Source organism: Thermobia domestica, chromosome 15 (genome assembly GCF_964235325.1).
Source record: "Thermobia domestica chromosome 15, izTheDome1.hap1.1, whole genome shotgun sequence".
In the NCBI taxonomy this organism is placed as follows: domain Eukaryota; kingdom Metazoa; phylum Arthropoda; class Insecta; order Zygentoma; family Lepismatidae; genus Thermobia; species Thermobia domestica.
In genome coordinates, this window is record NC_137468.1 from 195164500 (window position 1) to 195189096 (window position 24597).

At 37.2% G+C, this 24597-nt stretch overlaps 1 protein-coding gene across 2 annotated transcripts in view; it reads left to right on the forward strand.

Moving 5' to 3' along the window:
* Positions 1 to 24597, forward strand: part of LOC145671668 (uncharacterized) — a 1096828-nt gene that overhangs the window by 1002884 nt on the left and 69347 nt on the right. For both annotated transcript variants that reach the window (XR_014128525.1, XM_081740866.1), the window contains exons 9-11: positions 5050 to 5172; positions 21942 to 22031; positions 24474 to 24597. Coding sequence is in view for 1 of the 2 variants with exons in the window: in XM_081740866.1 (XP_081596992.1) it covers positions 5050 to 5172; positions 21942 to 22031; positions 24474 to 24597 (337 nt within the window). In the remaining variant the exon portion in view is untranslated. The remainder of the gene's footprint in view (positions 1 to 5049; positions 5173 to 21941; positions 22032 to 24473) is intronic.

Genomic DNA, 24597 nt, shown 5'->3' on the forward strand with positions numbered 1-24597 from the left:
AGAGATAGAGGAGACGAAAAGAAGAAGAAGAATGGCGCGCCAAAGACTCAAGTGAGAATAACTAAACCTACAAAGATAGGGGTCGAATTTCACTCTCAACAAATCCATAGCCAAAATATTCTTGACATGCCGAAAAGGTGGTCTACCCAAATATGTAGACTAAAATAAGTTGTCTCCAAACTCACAGCGAGTCCGTGCCCTCAAGGAAATTTTCAAAAAGGCGGAAGCTTTAAGGAAATCCCCCCTCACCGTAATCCGGCTGTGTCCTTAGAGACTCTGGCCCTACCGGAAGGTTGGTGTAGTCTCTTAATTTAGAATTTCAAAAAAATCTATCCGACCTCGTCGAAATGAAAAAGGTTGAGAGGAAAGTACGAAAATTAAAGTCGATGAAGTAAGAGAAACCCTAATCGTGGATTTACCAAAAATTAAAAAAAAAATTAAATTAACTGAAATTTGTACTGGTGATTTCCACTTGCCAAAACTCACCTGTAGCTCCTCTTCGCAAGAGTGTCAAATCTTGAAGGTGTCGATTAATTTCTATAACTATCTAGTTTTAAAACTAAGAAAAGAAATGAAAATATTCAAGGGGAGAGGGGGTTCGATACCTGGGTACAAAAACGAAAGTTTTCAGTAACCAGTTAATTTGATTATTTAAATCTATCCGACCCGTCGCCTCTGCGAACACTGTATGTTAGCCAGAAATAGGTGACGTAAAAAAATCTCAAGTCGCAGGATTTTCTATTTGAAACCGACCGAAACATAATTCACTACAGCCCCAAGTTCTACAACAACTATTGTCTTTTCATAATTGATTATTAGTCTAGTCAGCTTTTATATGATGCTACCCTTGCTGTCAGACGAGATTCTTATGGATAAACACTACTGCTATAGCATACTAACTGTGAAGTAATAACATAGTCCAACATATATATCGCCCTCCTGTTCGCGTGATGTTCCGGCGTAGGGGTCAGAACCCGAGATGTATATAGCACGTACACATTTAATATATATATAGGCCAACACGTGGCGAAGTATACACTGGGCTCATATATATATATATATATATATATATATATATATATATATATATATATATATATATATATATATATATATATATGGGTGTCCTATCATTTATATTCTTTACTACAATATATTTATATAATATTTATATTACCATTTTATTCATTTATTACGACGCAGTATTTTATAAACACCCTCTCTCATCTATCTATACCCAGACTATATACACATTTTATTATAATATTTTAAAATCTTTAAATCACTACAAATATTTCTCGCTCCGATCACTACACAAAACCTCGCTCGAACTCAAGACTCTATTGCCACACACACAATACTACATAATACTTCGCAGCTTCATTAATATATATATATATATATATATATATATATATATATATATTCGTTCACAGAAAGTAAGATTATCTGCGATAATATTATTTAATTTTATGAAATTCTGACTGCGATAATGAAGTCACGAAAAGCACGAAGTCATATTCTGCAGCCACGAAAAAAAAAAACATTTTAATATTGTAATTTCAGAAAGAAGACTAGCATCATATCAGCTGACTTCTGTTAAGAATATATGCAATGTCTATTTACTTAAATATTTTAATTTCTAGACTACGTAGAATGTTGTAATTTTTGGAAAACCTTGGCTTGGGATCACTTTACTTAAATGTATGTTCATATGGGCTAGGAATTATATTTGCTTAGTCAAAAAAGAAAGGTCAGTTCATAGAAACTAAATCACAAAATGCTTGAGTATCGACGTATGAATGATGGGTAGTACTAAATTTTGACACTAGGGGCTAATAACGATACGATCAACCCTTGAACCACTGAATGTGACCTTGTACACGGAATTTTGATACTATATTACTCTCATTTCCTGATATTGCTATAAATCGGTATGATGGGTTTAGTTATTAATCGAATACAAAAATGTGAATAGCAAATGATGCACTGTCCACACTTAATTATTTCACACACTATTCCATCACTCAACTACAATTGCTACTAATAATACTACATTACAAACACAAACATGCCACATCTATAATTACAGAATACATTAATACATGTTATAACACATAGTAATCATTACTACTAACTCACATAAACAACGCCCAAATTTTACCATATTAAATCGGCTCTATCGGTATACGAAAGGAAAGGGAAAGAAAGGAACAGGGCTAATTGGCCCTTGTACTCACTAAATCACATTCTTAATTCAAACTGTTTAGTTAATGCCCAAACTATTTATTGAAAAACATAGCCCCCTTTTCTGAAGGAAAAGAACCTTATGACAACTATACGTTCAACTCATCCCTGCTGGAAGCTGTACCCCCAAGTTGGGAGTAAACAGGAGCCCTTTTGAAACTTTACACATGGATTATGATCACTATCCTAACTACAATGAAATTAAATACCGCCATGTTACTTCTAAATACGTAAGAAAGAATCACAGTTACTAAATACACGAACAGAAACGGCACCGGGACAGGCCTTACGTAACCCTAAAAGGAATAATTTTCAGGATAAAAGATTTTAAGGGAGAAACACTACTCTTCCGAAACTGTTTATGGATCTTTAAGGACAACTAACAAACTGATGCACTTCCCTTAGTAGAACCTGTCCATCACTAATTATATCTGCAAAACATGGCGTCAATGACTTACACTTCCTATTTCAGCTTTTCAGTCCGGCTTTTTATTCTGAAATTTAGTAAATTATGGCTCCGTGGCTTTCTGGATGGTATTTATTCAACTATTAAACTAGATTTTCCTTATTAATGCAGCTTTTCTAGCTAATTTCTACTTTTTGCTGAGCTGGGAAATCTGGGTCTGCTGTCGTCGGCTTCTTGGTGTAGTATATAGATGCTCGCGCGTTGATATGTAGCGTCGGTAACTGCACCAATCAAAACAAAGCTGTTTTGGCGCTGGAGCATTTGAAACGAATAAAAATTGGTAAAATCTGGATTAAACTAGATTTTAGACAGACATAGATATCTAAAAGGGGGTGCAGAGAGGTCCAGACAATTCTGCCAAAATTTTAGATTGGTATTCCAAAATTTCCGTCCAATGATGGGCCTATATTTCCGAGTAGCACTGACACCGTGAGATTTGTAATCATCCATTTAAAATATCCATATACGAGATTTATAATTAATTAATATATGAATAAAGATATTAATCCTCAAAAATATGATTCCTAATGAATTTTTACCATCTTCCATGTTGATTTGGAGTAAGATAACTAGCAAAGACATAAATTATATAAATAGAAAGAATTTTTTTTTTTTTTTGCTAAGTGGGAAGTACAGACGGTGCAAAAAATTTCTGGCACCCTCCCATCAAAAATATCATTACGTCAGATTGTGATGGTACATTACAGAATATTGTAGCTGTCATAAAAAAAAACTTGCAACCCGATCTTTCTGTTTACTGTTTAGACCTTATAACTTCCTGAAAGCAAGAGAGCTGCTTCCATCCATGCAGCACTGCACTCTAGCGGACAAATAGTAAACCTCGTAATTAAAAACGTGTATTTTGGCGCACTTCCCCTCCCTGTCCAAAAGAATCCGTTGTTTCGGAAGCGGCGAAACTGTTTTTTCCTTTATGTCAGCGGGAGAGCGATAGCAAGTATCAAGCAAGGCGTCCCAGAAAGTTGCACATGGTTCAGCTCCTTACAAGATGGAAAAAAATGTTGTGTGTCCCTTTTAAGACTATGTTTACATGGTGAAATATGGTAGGGTTTCAAGATTTTTTTATGACAGCTACAAGATTCATTTAACGTGGCAACCAACCATAAATAGCGCACACTCTCTAGTACGGACAAAGACAGTCTTTCCTGTCTTTTATAGGTATTTACCTCCGTATTAAGCCACATTGCCATGTTAGAAGCATTTGTAGCTGTCATAAAAAATGAAATCTTGAAACCCTACCATATTTCACAATGTACACATAGTCTTGAAAGGGTCATAAAACATTTTTTCTATCTTGCAAGAAGTTGAACGATGCGCAACTTTCTGCGATATCTTGCTTGCTACCTGCTATCGCCCTCCCGCTGACATAAAAGAAAAACCAGTTTCGTCGGTTATTCAACGAAACAACGGATTCTTTTGGACAGGGAGGGAAAGTGCGCCAAAATACACGTTTTTAATGAGGTTCACTGTTTGCCCAGTAGAGTGCAGTGCTGCATCTGTGGAGAAACCTTTCTTGCTTTCAAGAAGTTGTAACATGTAAAGAGTAAATAGAAAGATCAGGTTGCAAGGTGTCTTTTATGACAGCTACAAGATTCATTTAACGTGGCAATGTGGCTTTACGGACACTTTCTCTAGAAACGAGTTGAAAAGTACAGTAAAAGTGAATTTTTAGTCATTCATACCTGTGTCACCAAGAAAGAATGTAACAAAATTTTGCCTCCTCAACTGTCTGCTCAGCAACCTAGACGAAGCGTCTCTGTTTAACAACACCCTCATGTCCTTTGTTTGCATTCTACTCCCATCCAATTCGTTTCAGACACAAAAGTGATTGTTTGGGATGACACGTCATTCTACTGCCCCGCTGGAATCTCTAAGCAAGTAGAAGACAAGTTTGATATATTTTGCTCGCGAGTACGCATATTGTCTCAAAAAAGACATTTCTGGACTGCAATTAACTCACAAATTAAAGCAACATACCTAGAACTAGTAAGTAGTGATAAGTGTAAAGTGCACAGAACTATAACATCTTTTTTCCATGTTGTGCCTCGAACATAGAGTATTGAATGGCGAAGGATAATGCAGATTCAGTAACATTTTTGTAATATTCGTAAAAAATGATTCATGCAAAAATATTATTTTTCTAATTACATATAACTTTGTTTACCAATTTACATATGAATATATTGAAACCTCTCTAAGGATAATTCCTCTCTGTAGCGGACACTTTGATTCCCCACGACTATCCGCTTTAGAGAGGTTTCACTCTATTTAATTACTCCATATTACATTTTTTGTTTGTTTGTTTGTTTCTGTTGCAGTCCTTTGCCGGTACCTTGGTGAGTCGAACTATGGAATTAAAATGCGAGAAGAGGAAAAGCGATCGTCTCCTGTGTCAGATGCTGCCATCTGCAGTTGCCAAACAACTCAAACAACAAAGACAAGTACGTGAAACATTTTTGTATGAAAATACAGGGTAGCTCAAAAGTAGCTATACAACCCTGCATTGATCAAATATAACATTCTAGTTTACGGATTTTTTTCTTTCGGCTCTTCCGAGCTTAAGATGTAAATAAAAACACATTAAGAACAAATAATAAAGAAATTAAGTCTACTTGATGGATAACAACAAGAAATTATATAAAACACAATGAGGTGATCAGTACGGTACTGTGTACCTACTTTTGAGCCACCCTGTATTTAAACAGTGTCCAAATCACCACAACATCCGCAGAGAAACGATACATACATTGTGCTTCTATTGGTTTAATGTTTTTACAACAAATTTTCTTTCTTTTTTAAATAGATTCCTCTCTCTCTCTCTCTCTCTCTCTCTCCCTCCCTCTTTCCTCTGTCATCATACCGTATAATTTATATGGAACATTATTCCTCACACGAAAACATAAAAAAATATCAATGTGGATCCACAAATGTGTAATCTTCGAGTCACAATTCTCTGAAACTCCTGAGACGAATATTCGGAAACAAGAGAAACGGGAACGCGGAAGAGCGGAAACTTGCATAACGAGAAACTGTGTATTTTATACCGTTTAACAAACATTTTTAGTATAATCAAGTATATGAGGCTCAGGTGGGCAGGTCAAGTAGCCAGAATGTAAGAAAGTAGGAACGCTTTCAAAGTTTTAGCTGGAAATTAAATCGTAAAACAACCACTAGAAAGAGAATGACAATATTAAGATGGATCTCTCAGAAATAGGAATAGAAAGTAGAAACTGGATTAAGTTGGCTAAGGATAGAAGTGAACGGAGAGGTTATATAAATGCTGTATTGAATCTCTGGGCTCCATAGACCATAGTATAATATGACTAAAGTTAATTCGTAAAGGATAAATGATATTTTATTAATTTTGATATTAATATTTTGTAAATGTTCATATTTTCAATGGAAATAAACACTCAATTCCCACTCTGGTGCTGTTAGGTCGTTCACATGTGTAGACCAATTAAGGAAGTCTCGTAACAATTCAAAACTATGTCTAGGCCTAGATAAAACATTCTTTTAATAGGAAATATAACTTATGTTATGTAGCAATGTGTCAAGTCAGTAACAAACACTTCCTACTTCGACTCATGAGGAAATTCTTGAAAATTTAATTGTAAGCGGAAGAAATGACGCTACCAAAAACTAGGAAGAAAAGGTAGGTGGAAAAAGAGTAGTGAACTCGAGATAGTTTTGAAGTGACCATCACAGAGGAAGGTTCGACCTCTTAATTCTTCTCTGATCAAAATCTTGGTGACTACATGCTGGTTATGAATCGATAACACACTTCTATTATTCGACTTCATTACCAATTTCATTCACATCAAAAGCTAACTTCTAATTTATTATAACAGTTATTATTGATTTTGTCATAAGGCCACAGCACCAGTTTTGGGTAATTATCTAATCTGATACCTCTAGTTTTATTTATGAAATCTAAACTATCCATCTTAACAAATTCATCGCTCTACCTAAAATTAAATGGTTAAGTTTCGTTATGAGAATGCATTCTAAATTACCCCCATGCTAACATGGTTATTATTACATGAGCTATGTGTGGATATAAATTGTGTATGTGGACGTCCGGATTTTGATCCAATAAGTTGGCATACGTTAATAGAGTTAGTTTAATTCTCCGAAACTTGCGAGGGATGATAACATGAAGCCTTCAGAACTATATATCCGGTCAAAGTCATTAAAAGTAACTAAAAATATTTTGAGCCTAGTTTCCTGATGCGTACTAAGGATATGTAATGTGTACTAGTTTTCAGTTCCTGATTTTACGTTTGTAGGGGACCTTACGATTTTCCCCTTCTGTTTTGTGGTTAATCTTGTTTCCGCTCCTGTTCCACATGTACTGGTAAATCAATGACTCGAAATTCACTGTGGCTTTTTCACTGCCTTATTGACTAGGATACTTGTTAGCAAATTAGCTACTTTTACGGGAAAAGATAGCGAAATTAACTTAATGTCACCTTCAAGTACAATTGTAGATCTTTGCATGAAATTAGTATAGAACGCCAGGGCACATTCAGTGACATGTTAGTAAGTTTCCTAATTTGGGAATAAATTTATCTTTCATTAATTTTTTGATAGCATTTTTTACAAATAGTATATGTGTCATTATTCAGTTAGAAGACAAATATGAGGGTCATTTAGATTGCAAGGCTACCTATCTGGGAAATAAAAATGAAATGTGTTACTCATGTAGAAAATTGTTACATTTCCTCGATGTACTCTCGGCCTGCCTGGTAAACACGTTTCCAAATATCTAATAGACGTTGGGTACCTCTGAGAGCCCTCTGAGAGAGTTTCGAGAGAGCACCTTAGGGCATGAACAATGCTGGGAATGTCACTGAAACATTATCTCCGAAATGATTCTCTTATTTTTGGGACCAAACTAAAATTGCGGTGGTTCACATCCGAGGAGTAAGGTCAGCACTGTAGTACCTCCCAATCCCAGATAGTCTGGACAGTATGACATTTGGCGTTGTCGTGGAGCAGATTAGGGGTGTTCCAAGAACCGGTTAACCGGTTTCGGTTCGGTTTGTAGTCTAAACCGAATCAATCGGTTTGGACTTCAAACCTGTCCGGTCCGGTTTGGGAACGGTTCGGTTCGGTTCGGTTTGGGAACGGTTCGGTTTGTAAAGATTTCGGTTCGGTTTGTACAATGGTTCGGTTCGGTTTAAGAACTGTTGGGCCCTTTTTGAGGACTGTTTTGTTCGGTTTCAGTTCAATATTTGAAATCGACAGAAACGCAGTTTGCATTATTAGCAACCGTCCACCCAGACATTATAATAATGCTGAATGTTACGTTTTCCGGTATAACTTTATTCAGATTAAAATTATTTCGATATTACTGAAACAATTTAGGGGTCGTACTTGTGTGGGTACTTTTACTGATGCTTTGGATTTTGGAATAAAACCCTTAATATCAGTTGGAAGACAACTTTACGGCAGGGGTGGATTTAGGAGATACCGTGGTAGGGGTGGCAGTTACTTGAAGGGTGGATTCTATTCCAGGAGAAGCTACGTTTAGAATGAAACATTAAATTCGTCTTGAAATGACTAGGGAGGGAGGGCATGATTTACACCTGTATGTGGAATATATCGTGGTGTAATATTATCAGGTAACCAAGAATATTTATGCTGTTTTTGAGAACAGTTACTTTTGTCGAGTTAGTGTAGTCAAATTGATTCTGATGACGCTACACAGTATGGCGCTAAATTGTTTGTACAGAAACAGAGGGGTGATTCCTGAGGAAAAAAAATCCACTACACATAGGACGAAAAGCGTGTCGTTTACGTGTTATAGGCTGCCGAAAGCGTGGGAAAACAAACTTCAGAGTTAAATATTGCACAAACTACTGATTGTAGACGTGATGTGGCATGATATCGACAAAATATTCCAACAAGCTCTATCCAAATTTGCAGTTTTCAGATTTGTGCAACGGCGGCACAGGAAATTTCCTGATATTTTATGACGTAAATTGAGTGTACAACATGTAAAGGACATTTCACTGCCTGTAAATAATACTACGTGGCAGGTCAGTACTCATACACGAAGATAAAAGATGGCGGATGAAGTAAAAATTACTGTGTGGTTGCATACCTCCTCAAAAAGTACTAGTAAAGTCGTTGTACAAGAACTCACTGAAAACTTTACGTTTCTAGAATGTAAAAATACGTACGGCACAAGCCGATAAGTAACAGAAAATAAAGAAATTCCGATTGTTGATCTGCTCATATTAGTGATATCGCAACGCTTTTGAGAACGCATCTACCTTTACAACTACAGTAATTGAACAAGAACTACAGACAAATAAAGAACGCGTAATAATAATAATAATAATAATAATACACATAACTGTTTTAGCAGGGTTAGCAAAAAAACATAGTTTTTATTGAAAAACCAAAAAAACAGGTTTTTTGGTTTAAACCTTTTTTTTGTTTAAACCAGGTTTTTTTGGTTTAAATTATTTGCTCTATGTATTTATATCACATATGGACAGAAATAAGCTTGTTTTGCCTTGGTGTTAGTATGCAACAACCGGGTTATGCTGAAAGGAGTCACCAAAGCTTAAAGCGGAATCCAAACCGCTTCTCGGCTTACATCCAAGAGAAATTGTCCTCTATTTGAACTAGAAACCGGGACTAATTGGCCACAAATGCGATACGTCTGCCGACTCACTCACGAAGGACTCCTGATTAAAATACGTTGACTGATCTTTGCATATTTGTTAATATAATCGTCAAGAGTCATTAGGACAGAAGAACAAAAAGATAAACAATTGCACAAGTGGAACCATTATACAGAATTATATATGGATAATTAAAGTATTACAGAAAACAGAAGAACCAATTTAGTCCAAGCCAGTTCACTATGACTTTTATTAGTCCAAGATAAAGAAATATAACGACTTACTTTGCATATCAGTAAGAAAAGTTATTAAAGATACGAATTATTTGAGTCCACTTTGGCTCTGACCCATTTATACAAAAATAGTTACCAAAGATTCTTGTTATTTTCAATAATTGCCTCTCGTGGGGTTTGCATGACCCCCCTCCCCAAAAAAGTACGGCATTTCGATGTATTTTATCGATAGTAAACATTATTAAAACGAAACAATGTTTAGAATTTTCCTTTGGTTCCATAACAATAATAATAAATTATTAAAAAATCACAAAAGAAACATCCATAAAGTTACATAAAAAAGGTTGCTTTTGTAATGTATAATCTCTTTGAGTAGAGAATGGGGAATTTAGGTCTGAATATAGTACGAATAATATATGGGAGTGAAACGTGATAACCCACAAATTTGTGTTCATCAAGATTTTACGAATAGTTACACTTTTACAAACATTTTTCGTTTTTTGGTTTAAACCAGTTGTTTTTTTAAACCAGCTGGTATAAACCAAGGTTTAAACCACCTTGGTTTAAACCAGCCAACCCTGTGTTTTAGCACATTCATTTCGATCAGTACATCACACAAATGCAACTACAATACGTTTTTTTCAATTAATGTTGTAAACTGACGGGTGTGAAACAAAATATTCCTTCCATTCACGATATTTGTACGTACTGTAACAGGGGCCAATATTTCTGGATCCAAATCGTATAACGGACTGCATACAGAAGGTAGTTGTGGGAGCAAGGTACAGAGGGGAGTCTTTGTTTACATGGAAAGAGGATGGTTGTCAGAACGGACACTGCAAAAGGTTTCAAAGTTTCAACCCACCACTTCAATGCAAAGGTTACAGCGGCGTCGAAGGGAAAGACGCTGTGAACGCGTTGAAACACTCCTGCCGTTTCCTGAATGCTCCACGCGGCAGCAACAATTCGAGCAACCAAATCCTCCTCTGATTGCACAGGCGTCGCGTAGATTAGTTGTTTCATATGGCTCCAGAAAAAGAAATCTAAGTGGTTAAGGTCGGATGAGCGAGGTGGCCAAGATACCTGTCCTTCTCTGCCGTCCATTTGTTCGGAAAGGATGCGCTACGACAAGTTCGCACCTCCACAGCAAATGTGCTGGAGCACCGTTGTGCATAAACCACATGTTTCGATGAACAGCCAGTGGCACAGTCTCTAGTAGTTCAGGCAGAATCTCTTTAAAAAATATCCAATACTCCCACCCGGTTAGGCATTGTGGTAGTGGGTACGGTCTGATGAGAATTATCAACGACTCATGCCCACACATTCACAGAACACTGTTCCTGATGGGCACGAGTTGACATTCCATATGAGTTTGCCTCAGACCACAAATGTTGAGTGTGAGTGTTCATCACCCCATCATGGGGAAACATAGCTTTATCTTTGAAGCGAATACGAGACATGAAGCGGGATATATTAGCATGGTTCGCGTAACCACTGGACAAACTCCCGCGTACGTGGATGACGTGTAATGCACGCACCCTTTGGACGTGGAAAGAGTACATCTGATTTTCGTGAAGCATGTTCGAAACTTGCCGATGATGGGTGTTAATTTCAGCAGTTACTACCCGTGTGCTGGTGGACGGTTTTCTCTGATCTCAAGCAAGAATTTCCTCCTCAAAAGTCACAGTCCATGCGGTTCTGTTTCGTCGAGCATTGGGCCTGTGTACTTCCAGCAATCCTGTTTCTTGTAATCTTCGATCTACACCTGAAAACGTTGCGTGGTGTAGAATTCTAAGATTAGGAAACTGTTGTCTGTACACCGTTGTGCCACACGGCCATTACCGTCCGCTTTCCCGTATGCCAGATCAATGTCTGCCAATTTGAATTGAATTGAATTGAATTTCTCTTTATTTCAGCGGGCGAGGTTCAGCCGGAGCCTGCTCTGCCACCTAACTCTTGTCATCATTACAAAGAAAAGAAAGAAAAAAACAAAGACACAAATAAGATACAAGATACAAATAACAACATAACATGGTACATTCAATAATACTAAGAATAAACAAACCACTCAGTAAATGTAAATGTAAACAAAACAAAAAAAACTAATACTGTTGGTCCAATTTCGTACCAATTTCAGTCCAATTTCATACTGTAGTAAACCTTTCATGTGTGCCAATGCTTTGTCTCTGATCTCTAAATAATAATGTTTGGAGTGATGATTTAAATGAATTGTATGGTTTGTCAGTGATTAACTGTGGTAGGGAGTTCCAGATTCTTACTGCCGAAATTGAAAATGCCTTCTCTGTTATTTTTAAAGAATGCCGGGGCATATTCAGTTTATTACTTCTTCGGGTATTGTAACGGTAAATTTCTGATCTACATGTTAATTTATGATGCAAATAAGGTGGTGTTTTATGTATATTTATTTTTTATAGTAAACAACAGTATCGGAGATGTCTTCGGGACATGGTTAGGATATTGTTTTCATTAAGTACCGGCAGAATATGCTAAGACTTTCTGTAATAGAGAGAGAAGCGTAAAGAGTAATTCTGTATTTTCTGAATTGCCCTATTATTTTGAGTGGAGAGAGAGCTACCATATATTGAATCGCAGTAGTCGAACAGAGGCAAAATGAGAGTGTTAACAAGATATAGTCTTGTTTCTTGCGACAAATAGACTTTTAATTTATAAAACTGTCGTAAGATGCGCTTAGCTTTAATACACTGTTCAGAAATGTGTTTACTCTAGCTAAGCCCTTGTTCTATTATTAAGCCTAGATCTTTTACAATTTCTCACGTGTGTATACTACTCCTTTATTACCTCTGTAATCACACTCGTTGGCCGTATGGTGATGAAATAAAGAGAAATTAAAGTGGGAAATGGTAGATCTTTCCTCGCCATTGTGTTCACTGTCCAGAATCGAAGATAGCGAGATTGCAACTTAGTGCAACTCTTCTGTCAGAGAATGATATTTATGTGTACGATTAGCAAATGTACAAAACCTACATCGTGACGGAGAAGATACCACACCCAGAGCCGTAGCTACGGGGGAGGAGCTGGTAGCAAGAGGGCGCCGAACAAGCAATAAGAAAAATGAAGTGTTGAAAATGAGTAAACGATGTGGTGCCCCGTAAAAGTATTGGCGCCCTATTAAATCAATATTGTTGTCGGTTTGCAAAGAAATAGATTTGTTAAAAATTTTCTTGCTCACTACGCTCGCAATCCAAACGTTTCAGTAAAACTCACAAGAAGCTTTTGCTTATTATTTACAGAAAGTAATTATATAATGATTTGTTAACGATGTGATATACAAGGTGCCGAGTATTGACTTACATTGTACGTAGGAGAGTTTTCAAAACCAGAAACGGTCAAAGTCTGAAATATGTGTTCGGCGTTTTGATGATGATGAGTCTGATTAGTTAATCACGCTTTTCTTATAATATTAATCACGACGGTGAGAATGAAAGTATGAAAAATGAGAGAAATGAAGACACATACGCAAGCTGCTATTTGAGCGGGAATATTAAAAGTGAAGGTAGACAAGGGGAATAATATTTTCGAATTTGAAGCAGTTGTAGAATGGGGGGGCTTAACAGGTCAGAACTTAACCCAACGAATTTCATCTTTTTCAAAGACTGATCACTACCAGTGATGGTTTTTTATTCCGTTGACAAATGAAATGCTTCTAATTTGAAGGAATTTATTGGGATCATTTCTCCATCAAATACTTGTATTGCCAGGATTTTTTGTGCATACGTGGTATCTAGCTATGTGATTTTTTTTTATCTATCTCCATACATACAAAATATATACAAACATTATATATATATATATATATATATATATATATATATATATATATATATATATATATATATATATATATATATATATATATACTGCAATGAGAACTTTCAGGCTCTTTGCTATTTTATTCTTTTATTATACACAAATCTGCTAAATGGTTGTATGACAGTTTAGTTTGTCAAAGTTCTACGGACAGTTCTGAACGGTACGATTCGGTTCGGTTTTTGAACGGTTCGGTTCGTTTTTCGATCAGTTCGGTTCGGTTTGGGATCGGTTCGGTTCGGTTCGATTTGTGAACGGTTCGGTTCGGTTTTCGATCAGTTCGGTTCGGTTTGGGATCGGTTCGGTTCGGCTCGGTTTGGAAACGGTTCGGTTTCGGTTAACCGTTCCAAACCGGTTTAAGTGGCAAACCGAAACCGCGGTTTACGTTTTCAGGAACCGTCCACCCCTAGAGCAGATTAAATCCAGCTTGTACGAGATGTGTCTTTTTGCTCCGTAATGCTGACCGCAAATGGTACCTCCTCTACGAAGCATAGTACGCAGGCATAGTATAAGCCCTGGTGGTACTTGATGAAAAAGAATAATGACTCCGTGGTCATAGGACATTATCATCAAGCCCTTTACGTTTGTTGGCTCTTCTTTGACCTTTTTTTCTGATCGTGGGGACTCTTGGTCACGCTATCCACTTCAATTCTGGTTCGTAGGCTCTCCTCCATGTTTCATCAATCGCAATAAAGAGATGGAAGAAGTCAATTCATTCTTGCGCGTAACGTTCAAGGTGTAAACGTATGCATTCGCATCGGTGTCAGTTTTGTACCTCGTCAGGACATGTGAGGCATCTATCTTTCTGAAATCTTACGCATGACAAAATGCTGTGTTAGTATCTGGTATAATGACACATATGAAATATTCAGTTCATTAACGATCGTCGATCATTTTCAAGAAATATTCGCAGTGTTTCCATATTATGTTGATCCGTAGCCGTTTTAATACGACCCCCATCACGCTTTCTGCCTTCTGACTGGCGCCCTGCCTCGAAACAATCAAGTGGCTATAAGGTAAAGGTCGATTTTCTCCAGCACACCAGCCGTTTCAGTTTCACACTACCAAGGCGCCCTGTGTTAAATATAAAAGCAATTGCCAGTTCAGTAGGCTTGAGTCCTTATCACGCCAACAATATTCGAACAGTAATCTTGGGAAATGAATTTAAACTGTTCTTACGTAGTTCCCTCACACAACAATATGCACGTTCACGTTTTTGCGCATGTTTTCGTTCCATTCGAAGAGCCTATTGGACTGAAAACATTACTTTTTCATTTAACACAGTGCGCCTTATCAATGTGGGGCCTAAACCGCTATTGCGGTTGGATTCCACCATTTTTGAGTGAAAACAACTTCTTTCCAACAACTTTTCCCTCTTTCCCGTCTTTCGTGTATTTACTGATAACGGAGTTGGCCTACGGTCTCGGACTTTTGATACACCCGGTACTTTTCAAAATATTATATATATTAAGGAATAATGCTCAAAACTTCAAACTGTTTACTTGGGTTGATTACACTGAATAAAAACCGTTATCCGGACAGCGGTATATTATATAAATACACGGACTCTTAATGTTTACTACGGAAATCAGTACGGAACATACGTTATCCATATGCTACATACTTTTCCCCATGTTACATAATGCCGTTGCAAGATGTCTGACATGTAACAGTCTTTCGTATATCACATACATATACATATGTTACATATATCAGCTATGTATTACATACGTACATCTGTATATGAGATCCTGACACCTTTATACAGTTGTTCCGCTCGCACGGAAAGTACGTTTGTTCGGAATATTTGTACAGAAAGTACGGATTAAAATGTACTTTTTCAGTTATGCGTTTGCTGTACGTTAAGTCGAAAACACTTGGATTAACACTCCTAACCTAGGTTTTTACGTACGCCACGTACGATGTCTTTTTCTCAGTATATAACTAAATTGAGTACCTTTCAATTGTAAACAGATTGTAATGTGAGAGAGTGGAAAAGGGGTTGAAGAGTAAGGGATGTATTTAGGATAGGTAAAGATCTACACAGCACTTGACTGATGATTTCGACGATTCTTTCACGATGTCTCTCTTCATGCGTTGTTGTCTTCCGGTACCTGATGTCCAGTGAAGCCATACCTAGCATCTTGGTGCTAGATCTAGCATAATTCACATGCATTTAGCATCTAGCATCTTGGCCAAATCTAGCATAATTTCATTCTTCCCTCTGATGAACAGAAAAAGAACGAAAATTTAGATGGTTCATGGACCGTCGAAAATTATTCCTCTTAGCTGAAGCGATGGTTGGAACAGTGAGACCAGACAGTATTTTCGCGGTTGTAATTTATTGTTGAATTCAGAGAAATGTTCAAAAACAGCAAAACGTGACTCTACAAAACATAATTACTTAACCATAGTTTTATTACTGTCAACTCAAACCTGAATGTTTGGTTATCTAGGATGTTTCTGTCCCTTTCAATTTACAACTTGACAGGGGATGGATATGAGCGTCAGGGGACAGTTAGTAATACACTAAAAGAAATGCTTCAGGCTTGTGTCGGAAGCGGCATGTTTTGTATATATTTCTTAAAATGTTATCCATTCATAAAACATAAATTCGACCTTCCTCCCCTATAATGTGCCATATACCAATTTATTTCATTATCATTCCTGACAGCGTCATATTAGCTTTGTACATAAAAACAATTGAAACACTTCATTAAAATAATGAAGATAAGAAGGGGGAGGGTCTTTAAAATTAGTTAGGAAAGGTAGTTAGAAAATCTGGCATAATTTATAAAAATCTAGCATAATTCAGACCCGTGTTTGGCATCATCGCGAGTCTTGAGTGTGGCAATCCTGCTGATGTCCTGGCGATGGGCGGTCAGACGACTTGAAGCGAACCTTGGCGCAGATGCAACGTAAATCAACTTAATCGGCTGTGATGAACAATCCGGTGAGCGTATGTTGTTTTGACAACAATGTCTATCTTGCCGTTAATGTAAGAAGGCGTAAATGAAGGTGTTATCCTTACTAAACGTGGGTAATATTTGGATTCTAAAGAACAAGAATCGCTCTCGTACGTCTTGCATACTTATTCTGGGTTAACTCATTCATTACTCCTCCCTGTCTCTCCTTTTTTCCCAGCTTTATTGGAAGGCTTCGGTCATTGAAATCGCGAGTTCAATAAAATGGCCGCATGGATAGTGAAAATGCAAAGTGTGTAGATTGACGTCAAATAATAGCGGATTTTCATGCGAACGTGCGTTGCGTTCGTTGCTTGCGATTTCTATATGTAGCCAACAGAAAGTTGTGTTACACGTAAAACCGTCTTAAACATCTTTCTTAATTGGCTATTCAACCAAATCGCAAGTAGAGACGGCCACAAAGTTCCGCTAGAAACTGGTTCTTAGAGATCCGGTTTTCAGAACCGGTTCCAGACCTGGATCCGAAAGCCCCCAAAGCTCCGTAAAGGAGGCACAAAGTTCACCTTCAAAACACTGCAAAAAGGACCACGTGCTTGTACCCTCCCCGCCCAGACCCTCTTGTGCAACCCAGAAAAAAAGTTTTGGTCCACCAGTGTGCGTTTGGCGAAATGAGTCTGCCAGTTTGCCTGTTTAACCAAATTTGACAATCGGCCGTCGCCTTAGCGCCTGCCTATAGCTTCTACCATTTCATCTACCACCTGCAAACAGCTCGGATTTAGCGTATTGATGGGCACAAAGTTCCGGTCCCGGAACTCGATCTTCTAGAACCGGATCCATTCAGAGCCGAAAACCGGTTCCACCAGGAACCGGTTCTGGCCATCCCTAATCACAAGCAAAGAACACAATGGACGATTGCATGAAAATCCACCCTAAGGGGATGATTGGAATGTGGATAACGGAACAATCTGCATATTTATTCATTAAAAAATATATATAAGAAAACGAGTCAACACAAAATAGAAATTCTTTTTATGGCTGAAATAAAACTGTGAACTGTTAGTTGCCCTAAAAGGAAATGGAAGCTAAAATATAACTTTAACATTGATCTGATACTGAGAATTCACTGGCCTTGAATTCATATAAATAATGTTTGTCATTTTTACAGAATTTAATCCAATTATGTCCAAAATTTGCTATTATTATTATATACACAATTCATCGTGTTGGACAGGATACCTTCACAGTAACAGAAGTAGAACAGGTTTAGTAAGAAGAAGAAGAAGAAGAAGAAGAGAGGATAAGGTGAGGCAATGGATTAAAAGAAGTGTCGACAATGTCCGATTAGTTATGAATCCATGCGTAGTGTGTGTGTGTGTGTGTGCAGAACCAAAGGTTGTGTCTTGTTTGCCTGTAATCACTTGTTTCTATCACTGTTAACACTAGGTTAGTTGCTTTCCTCTTTGTTTTCTGTGAGGGGATTGGTGAGAATCCGAGTGACGTCATAGAGCATACACTTGGATACAGAATTCATTAAATATTTAGTTCATTGATGTCCATAACTGGAATAGAGCAATATAAATTAAACTACCTTTTTGACTTCCAAATAAATGATGACGTCAAAGGCTTAAGTGATAAACTGAATAAGGATAAAGAAGAATCTAAAAGTATTAACTTGTTTGCCAGAACTAGTTTGCGTTTTGTAGATAATTAAGCAGAGAAAATTAGATTGAAGCCTCAGCTTCTACCATTCATCTTAACCAGTATTTCTATTTTTGTCTGTCTGCCTGTACCATTCCTTACCATATCTTACTGAATCTTGGCGTGAGTCTTCAACCAATCTTACGAAATAATCCTATTTTGGGATTTAAACTGTTAGTAATAAGGGAAGTGCACGGCGACTCACTGGTTTTGTGCTCTTCTCTGTTGCGAGGGGCCACTGGTTCGAGCCCAAGCTATGTGTCTTTGTGCTGGACAACATCGTGTTCGAGGCTTCTTCCGTTTCTTACTACGTGCACATTCTACCAATTATTTCACTACTATTGAGTATCGCTAATCTCGTGACTATGTGAATAGCGCACGCGCTATTAGCCCGTAGTCCCGCGTTCGATTCCTTGCGGGAGTTCATGTGCTTCGGATCCCACGTTAAACTGTAAATCTACGTCTCGAGCACCTTTGCCGCTGAAAGAGACGATAAACTCTAATTAAACTAAACCAATCATCCGTCTTCTCTAGATTAAGTGCTATAATCGTGGGACATAAAAATTTCATTTCATTTCATTCGATAATAATACAGAAATAAAACGGGTAACATCAAGCCCATATTGGAAATTCTATATATACATTTCGCAAAAACAAAATAATTTTCCCATGTAACTTTGCTAATTGTAAATTTCGAAATATGTTATGCAATTCTGGCGCAACACGGCGCATTTTTGCGTATTTATAACTTCCCTATCATAGGTTGATCGGGAATTAATGAAATCAATCAATAATAAGAGATGAAAATTGATCAATGATGGGCAATTAGAGAAAGATATGAATTTAACCCAGCTTGCCCATTCCTCACATACATAATATCCTAGGAACACAATTCCCACAGACCTTTTCTCGTAATTATTATTTGATTTTCATGCAGTACCTTGTATCGAGTATTATGGAAACGTAGAAGAGATAAATGCAGTGAAACATGAACAGAGAAGTTATTGTACAATCAATGACGAAATGGCATACTTCCGGGAACAGTAAAAACAGATACACTCTTTAAACGATTGACAAAAGAACTTTTAAGTCTTTTGGAGTTTTTTATTTATTATATTTTGTTACCTATTCTATATTTCGGTTTGCTTTTCTGAAGTCACTGACGACGACGCATGCCTCATAAACTGGATTTCGCATCTGCAAACAAGGGGAAACACTCAGGACTATCAGCAACTGAAATGGGGGCACCACCAGAATCTCACCGGGAAACAACCCGTGCCAAGAACATCAAAACTTCCAGTTCTTCTCAAACTTCCGACAGCGCTTCTCCCTGAGATCGGGGCCGTTCACAGCCCCCTTCATGTCCTTCGTACACAAAGGCTCTTCAAAGTTCATCAAAAGCCGTAGTATCTACAGACACACGACCAACACCCGATAAGTCTTCTGTCGCGCCTACGAAAGGACTTGCTTCCGCTTCTGGAATTATCACTATCTAATCAATATTCTGAACACGTGATCATGAAAGCGGGATCGCGGTGGCTCAGTGGTAGACCGTTCACCTCTGGTGCTTGGGGTCACGGGTTCGATCCCAGTCCCCGCCAAGTGAACTTTGTGGTGGGCAAACACCGTGTGCCAAAAACCGGTTTCGATTTTCTCCATAATCGAATTCGGTTTCCTTCAAAACCGGTTCCTTTCGGTTTCCTTTAGCATAACCGACGAACTGTTAAAATTGTTGAACTACCTTATTAACCATTCCAATAAAAGGCTGTCATTTGTCCATAGTTCCTTCGATATTGAGTGCATATTTGGTACAGTCTGGCACTAGGAACTTCTCTTGAAATTACTCCGCATTCTACCACTACCGCATTCTATCCTACGTTAGGCTTATAATCAACTTTCTCCATAATTGCTCAGCTTTCATACAAATAAATCAAGCACAATCTCATTGCTTCATCCTACAGGCCGGAGTACCTCAAGGTTCGGTTTTGTCACCACTATTATACATCCTATATGTTGTTGATATGCCAATACCAGAACTACCAATTTATGTACTTCAATTTGCTGATGATATGGCATATCTCGATTTATGTTCCTCAATGGCTCGAATAAAGCACTACGCCCAGCAATTGATAAACTAATTAGTTGGTGTCTAAAATGGAAATTAAATCCACCGAAAACTCAAATGACATTATTTGGACTTAAACGAAACAAGTACTGCATAATACGAAATCCAGACCGTTGGCATCTTACCTTACTAGGTTTACCATTACCATTACAAAATAGCGTGAAACACCTTGGTGTCACTTGGAACACCCACCTCTCCAATTTATAAGCTAATATTTAATGTCGAATCAATTTGTTACGCAGTTTGAACAGAACTAACTGGTGTCTTAACATCAAACTTATTCTTTATATATATAAAGTTTTTGGTCGTCCTGCTCGTATGTATGGACATGTCGCCTAATTATCGAAGTCCTCGATCGGCATGTGTAACGCATTCCTTATTCCTTACCACCACGGACGATAACATAAAACATCTACCGTCGCATGTCTATACCAACACTCATACCACACCTGTACAGTCTTCGCTCTCGTTAAATTCAACGCCATATAGCAGACGCTCATACAATTCTCTGTGAGCTCTTAGACCATAGAGTCCAGCTCCACCACGTTACGCACATTCGCCATTAGATCTCCTTCTTGCTATCCATGAAAATGATGAAAGGCCACCATTCACCATAACCCTTATCATCGTATATATTATCCCCATCCATTCATCCATTGCACATAATTTCATAAATGCACTCCTTTGCTTCCCAACTAACAGGGCTCCAAGTGACCAAACCCGCTTTGAGTAGAACTAGAGCAGAAGATTAACACCATCGTCGCAACTAACGTCGTATATCCTTATGATCTGTTACCTGCATTTCATTTCATCATATACATTACATACCGTGCTTAGATCACCTTCAAGGCCGCAGTGGCTTAGTGGTAGAGTGTTCACCTGTGGTGAATGGGGTCGCTGGTTCGATCCCAGCTCACGCCAAGCATATGCGTGGGTTTCCTCGGGGTTCTCCCGTTTCCTCTCACTTTTCTCACTCCACCATTTTATTCATTTCTCATCATCACCGTCTTCTTTAGCCTAGTCGATATAGCCGTAGGACGTAAACCTCAAAGATAGATTACCTTCTTCTGTATGCCTAAATATATATATATATATATATATATATATATATATATATATATATATATATATATATATATATATATATATATATATATATATAATAAATTGTGATACCCATCTCTCAATGCAACTACCAATAAATAAATGATCATGGCCCCAGAGAAGGTGTTACCTTCTACGGCCTACCCATCTTCGCATGGGAATGGGATTGCACTTTAAAGAATGAATCCAGTCTTTACTTGCAGGTTTCCGAAAAATTCGCACTGGAGTTGAAATCTACGAGTTAAATTTAAGCAAACCTTTTGACATTCCTTTTAAAAATTCAATTCTTGTGAAACGTAGTGTGTACTTTGCAACTTGAAGATTACACACATTATTTGTCATTGGAATTAGCCAAAGAAAAGGAACTGTTATCCATCATGAAATTTTTTTAAAAAAAAAAGTTGTATCATTCCTAGAATTTATTAGGATTTCATGAAATTTTCGTAACCTTTATTCTATTTTGATGAAATGTGTTGTATATTTCCCTTCAACCTTACGAAAATTTTCCAATGGTTGCTGATGAAATCTCCCAAAAACGAGATCTTAAGATTACCCTCAATCTTAAAAAGTATATTGGAAGATACTAATAAATATTGTAAAAGTTTATTGCTATAATTAAATTTCTTTTTATACTTCCAGGTGCCTGCTGAAAATTTCGAATCAGTCACAATATATTTCAGCGATATCGTTGGATTCACAAGAATATCTGCGATGAGCTCCGCAATGGAGGTAAGTACTAATTCATACGATCTCCATAAGCTCAATAGTTCTCAAAGTGGGGTTCACGTACCCCTGGTGGTAAGCACAGGAACGTTCAGAGATACACGGAAGTTATTAGTAATAGCAGATAATAAATCTTAAAATTTGTTTCCAGACCTAATATAAACACAATTAATCGTTACAATTAGGACAAATAGTTTGAATGGCAAATGAGGAGCAGAATATAATCGAAATTGAAACAGTCATCTCGAGTTCATTTCACGATGATTGTGTTTCCATTTCCCATCGACCATGACACATATTATAATGCGCCAACTATGAAAAACATTATTTTGTTTTTTTGTTTTTTGTTTTTTTTTTTAAAAAAAAGCAAAACTCTCTCAGAGAATATTAAATGTAAAGATGATTGTTGCTTGAAAAAGTACAGGTACAGTATGTGATGTATTCAGTCTATGGGGAAATTATAGAAACGGGTATGAAGATATTAATACTTGAGAGTATTGCTACAATAACTCATAAGCTAGCTTTCCTAATGTTTGGAACAACAAGTTCTCATTATTTTCTTTTGTCTCTAGTTTTTTATTATTATTATTAATTTCAAGTGCTTTATGACAGGTCGAACAACCTTACTATTTCCCACTTTCATCACGCTCTTATAGATGATCCACTACCAATACAGTAAAGAAAAAAGTACATTGGTAAAACATCCTGCTTTTCGGTATAAAGTCATTACAAGATGTCTACTTTCTACACATGTTAAATTATGATTATACATAAGACGAAAGGAGAAGTAATAAAGCATATTGACCGCGGTTGTATATTGAAAATAATTGTTCATATTTAATTCATATTGTTGCAGTGTTCGGTTTCCGAGGAAAGTAACACATCCAGCGCAAAATACGAAGGAAAAACTTAATATTTCCGTAACAGATATTGTAGAATTTTAGTTATATCAATTATATTTTCTCGCTGTGACGTCATCGAACAGTATAAATATTTTTGTGAAAACTAAAAATATCCTCTTTTTTGTCTGTAGAGCTCGCTCGTGGCTAAGCGGTTAGCGTATGTGGCTTTGGCGTAGGAGACCCAGGTTCGGTTTCCAGTTGAAATTCATGTGATTCGGATCCCACGTTAAACTGTAGATTTATCCCATATATAACTTTGCTGCTGAGAGGGACGCTAAACTGGAAATCAAACCATTTGTATTAAAGTGTGTTATATGGTAACTATTCACAAGGCAGAGAAATATCGGGCGGTTGCTCCATGATTGCTGTATGATGTATATTGTAGGATTAAGAAGGTTAAGGAATTAGATTTCTGGGCTTTCGGCATCTTGACCATGTTAGACTGTCACGTTTAAAGGATGATGTCCCTCGGCAATCACACTATCCGAGGAAAGCGAAAGAAGAAAGAATTGGGGAAGGAAGGAAGTGGCCTGGGACCTATAAGTTAGGTACCATCCCGGCATTTGACTGGTGTGAATGAGGGAAACTCAGGAAAAACCTCATTCAAGATGACTGGCCTGAAAAAGCTGTTGCATTTTTCGACCAAGTGCTCCCACCGGGAATCGAACTCGGGACCACTCGCGCCGAAAGATGTATATTGTGTAGTTAAGAAAGTGAATTAAGAGTGGTTCCTCTTTATTATAAATCCTTTATGCATCTGGAAAAACAATTTTGTAATAAGAACTGAATCTTTTCTAGTGCAGTGATGAATATAGTTGCCCTCGGGCAATCAGCCAAGTGAATTCCACGTCAGAAGCAGAAAAGCAGAAGCCTACACTGACGCTGATTGGACATCGTCACTGACCAATCAAACCCCGTCCCCTTCCTGCTAGCACCTACATCATAAGTGCTTCTGTTTTGGGTCTCTTATACTTTACCCTGAAAACGAGAACAATGTTTTCAGTTCTCGAAAAGCTGGACGACGTGGAATTCACTTGGCTAACTGCTCGAGAACAAGTATATTAAACTATTTTGTAGTTTTAAATAAATTGATTTCAATAAATCGATTACATAAAAACAAGTCTGGATATCTCTGGCCGTTTTCAGTCTTATTTCTGCTGATAGATAGACTGGTGTACGTTGTATAAAACTTCCGATACATACATATACAGTAGCATAATTTGGGTTTAAAAAAATAGTATTATACGCGTCATAATAAAACCGAGTTGATTTGTTTTGTTTAATAAAATTAACCAACCTTCCTATTTTTTTTTTTTTTTTTTGTTTCATTTTGAGTTTAATGATTGTGTTAATGACTTTTAAGTAATATTTATTGATAAATAGTATAAATAAATATTCGTTACACTTAGAATGCAAGTATTTTGTTCATTTTTCATTATTATGTAGCGATACATAAAATTTAATGGGTAATTTATTTTGCAAAATGTATCGTTGTTGATATAAAGATTTAACTTCCATGTGAGAAGATTAATTGTTTCTTTCCCAGGTGGTAATGATGTTGAATAGTCTATATCGCCTGTTTGATTCTCGTATAGAGAAATACGATGTTTATAAAGTGGAAACTATTGGCGACGCCTACATGGTTGTGTCAGGTCTCCCACAGAGAAATG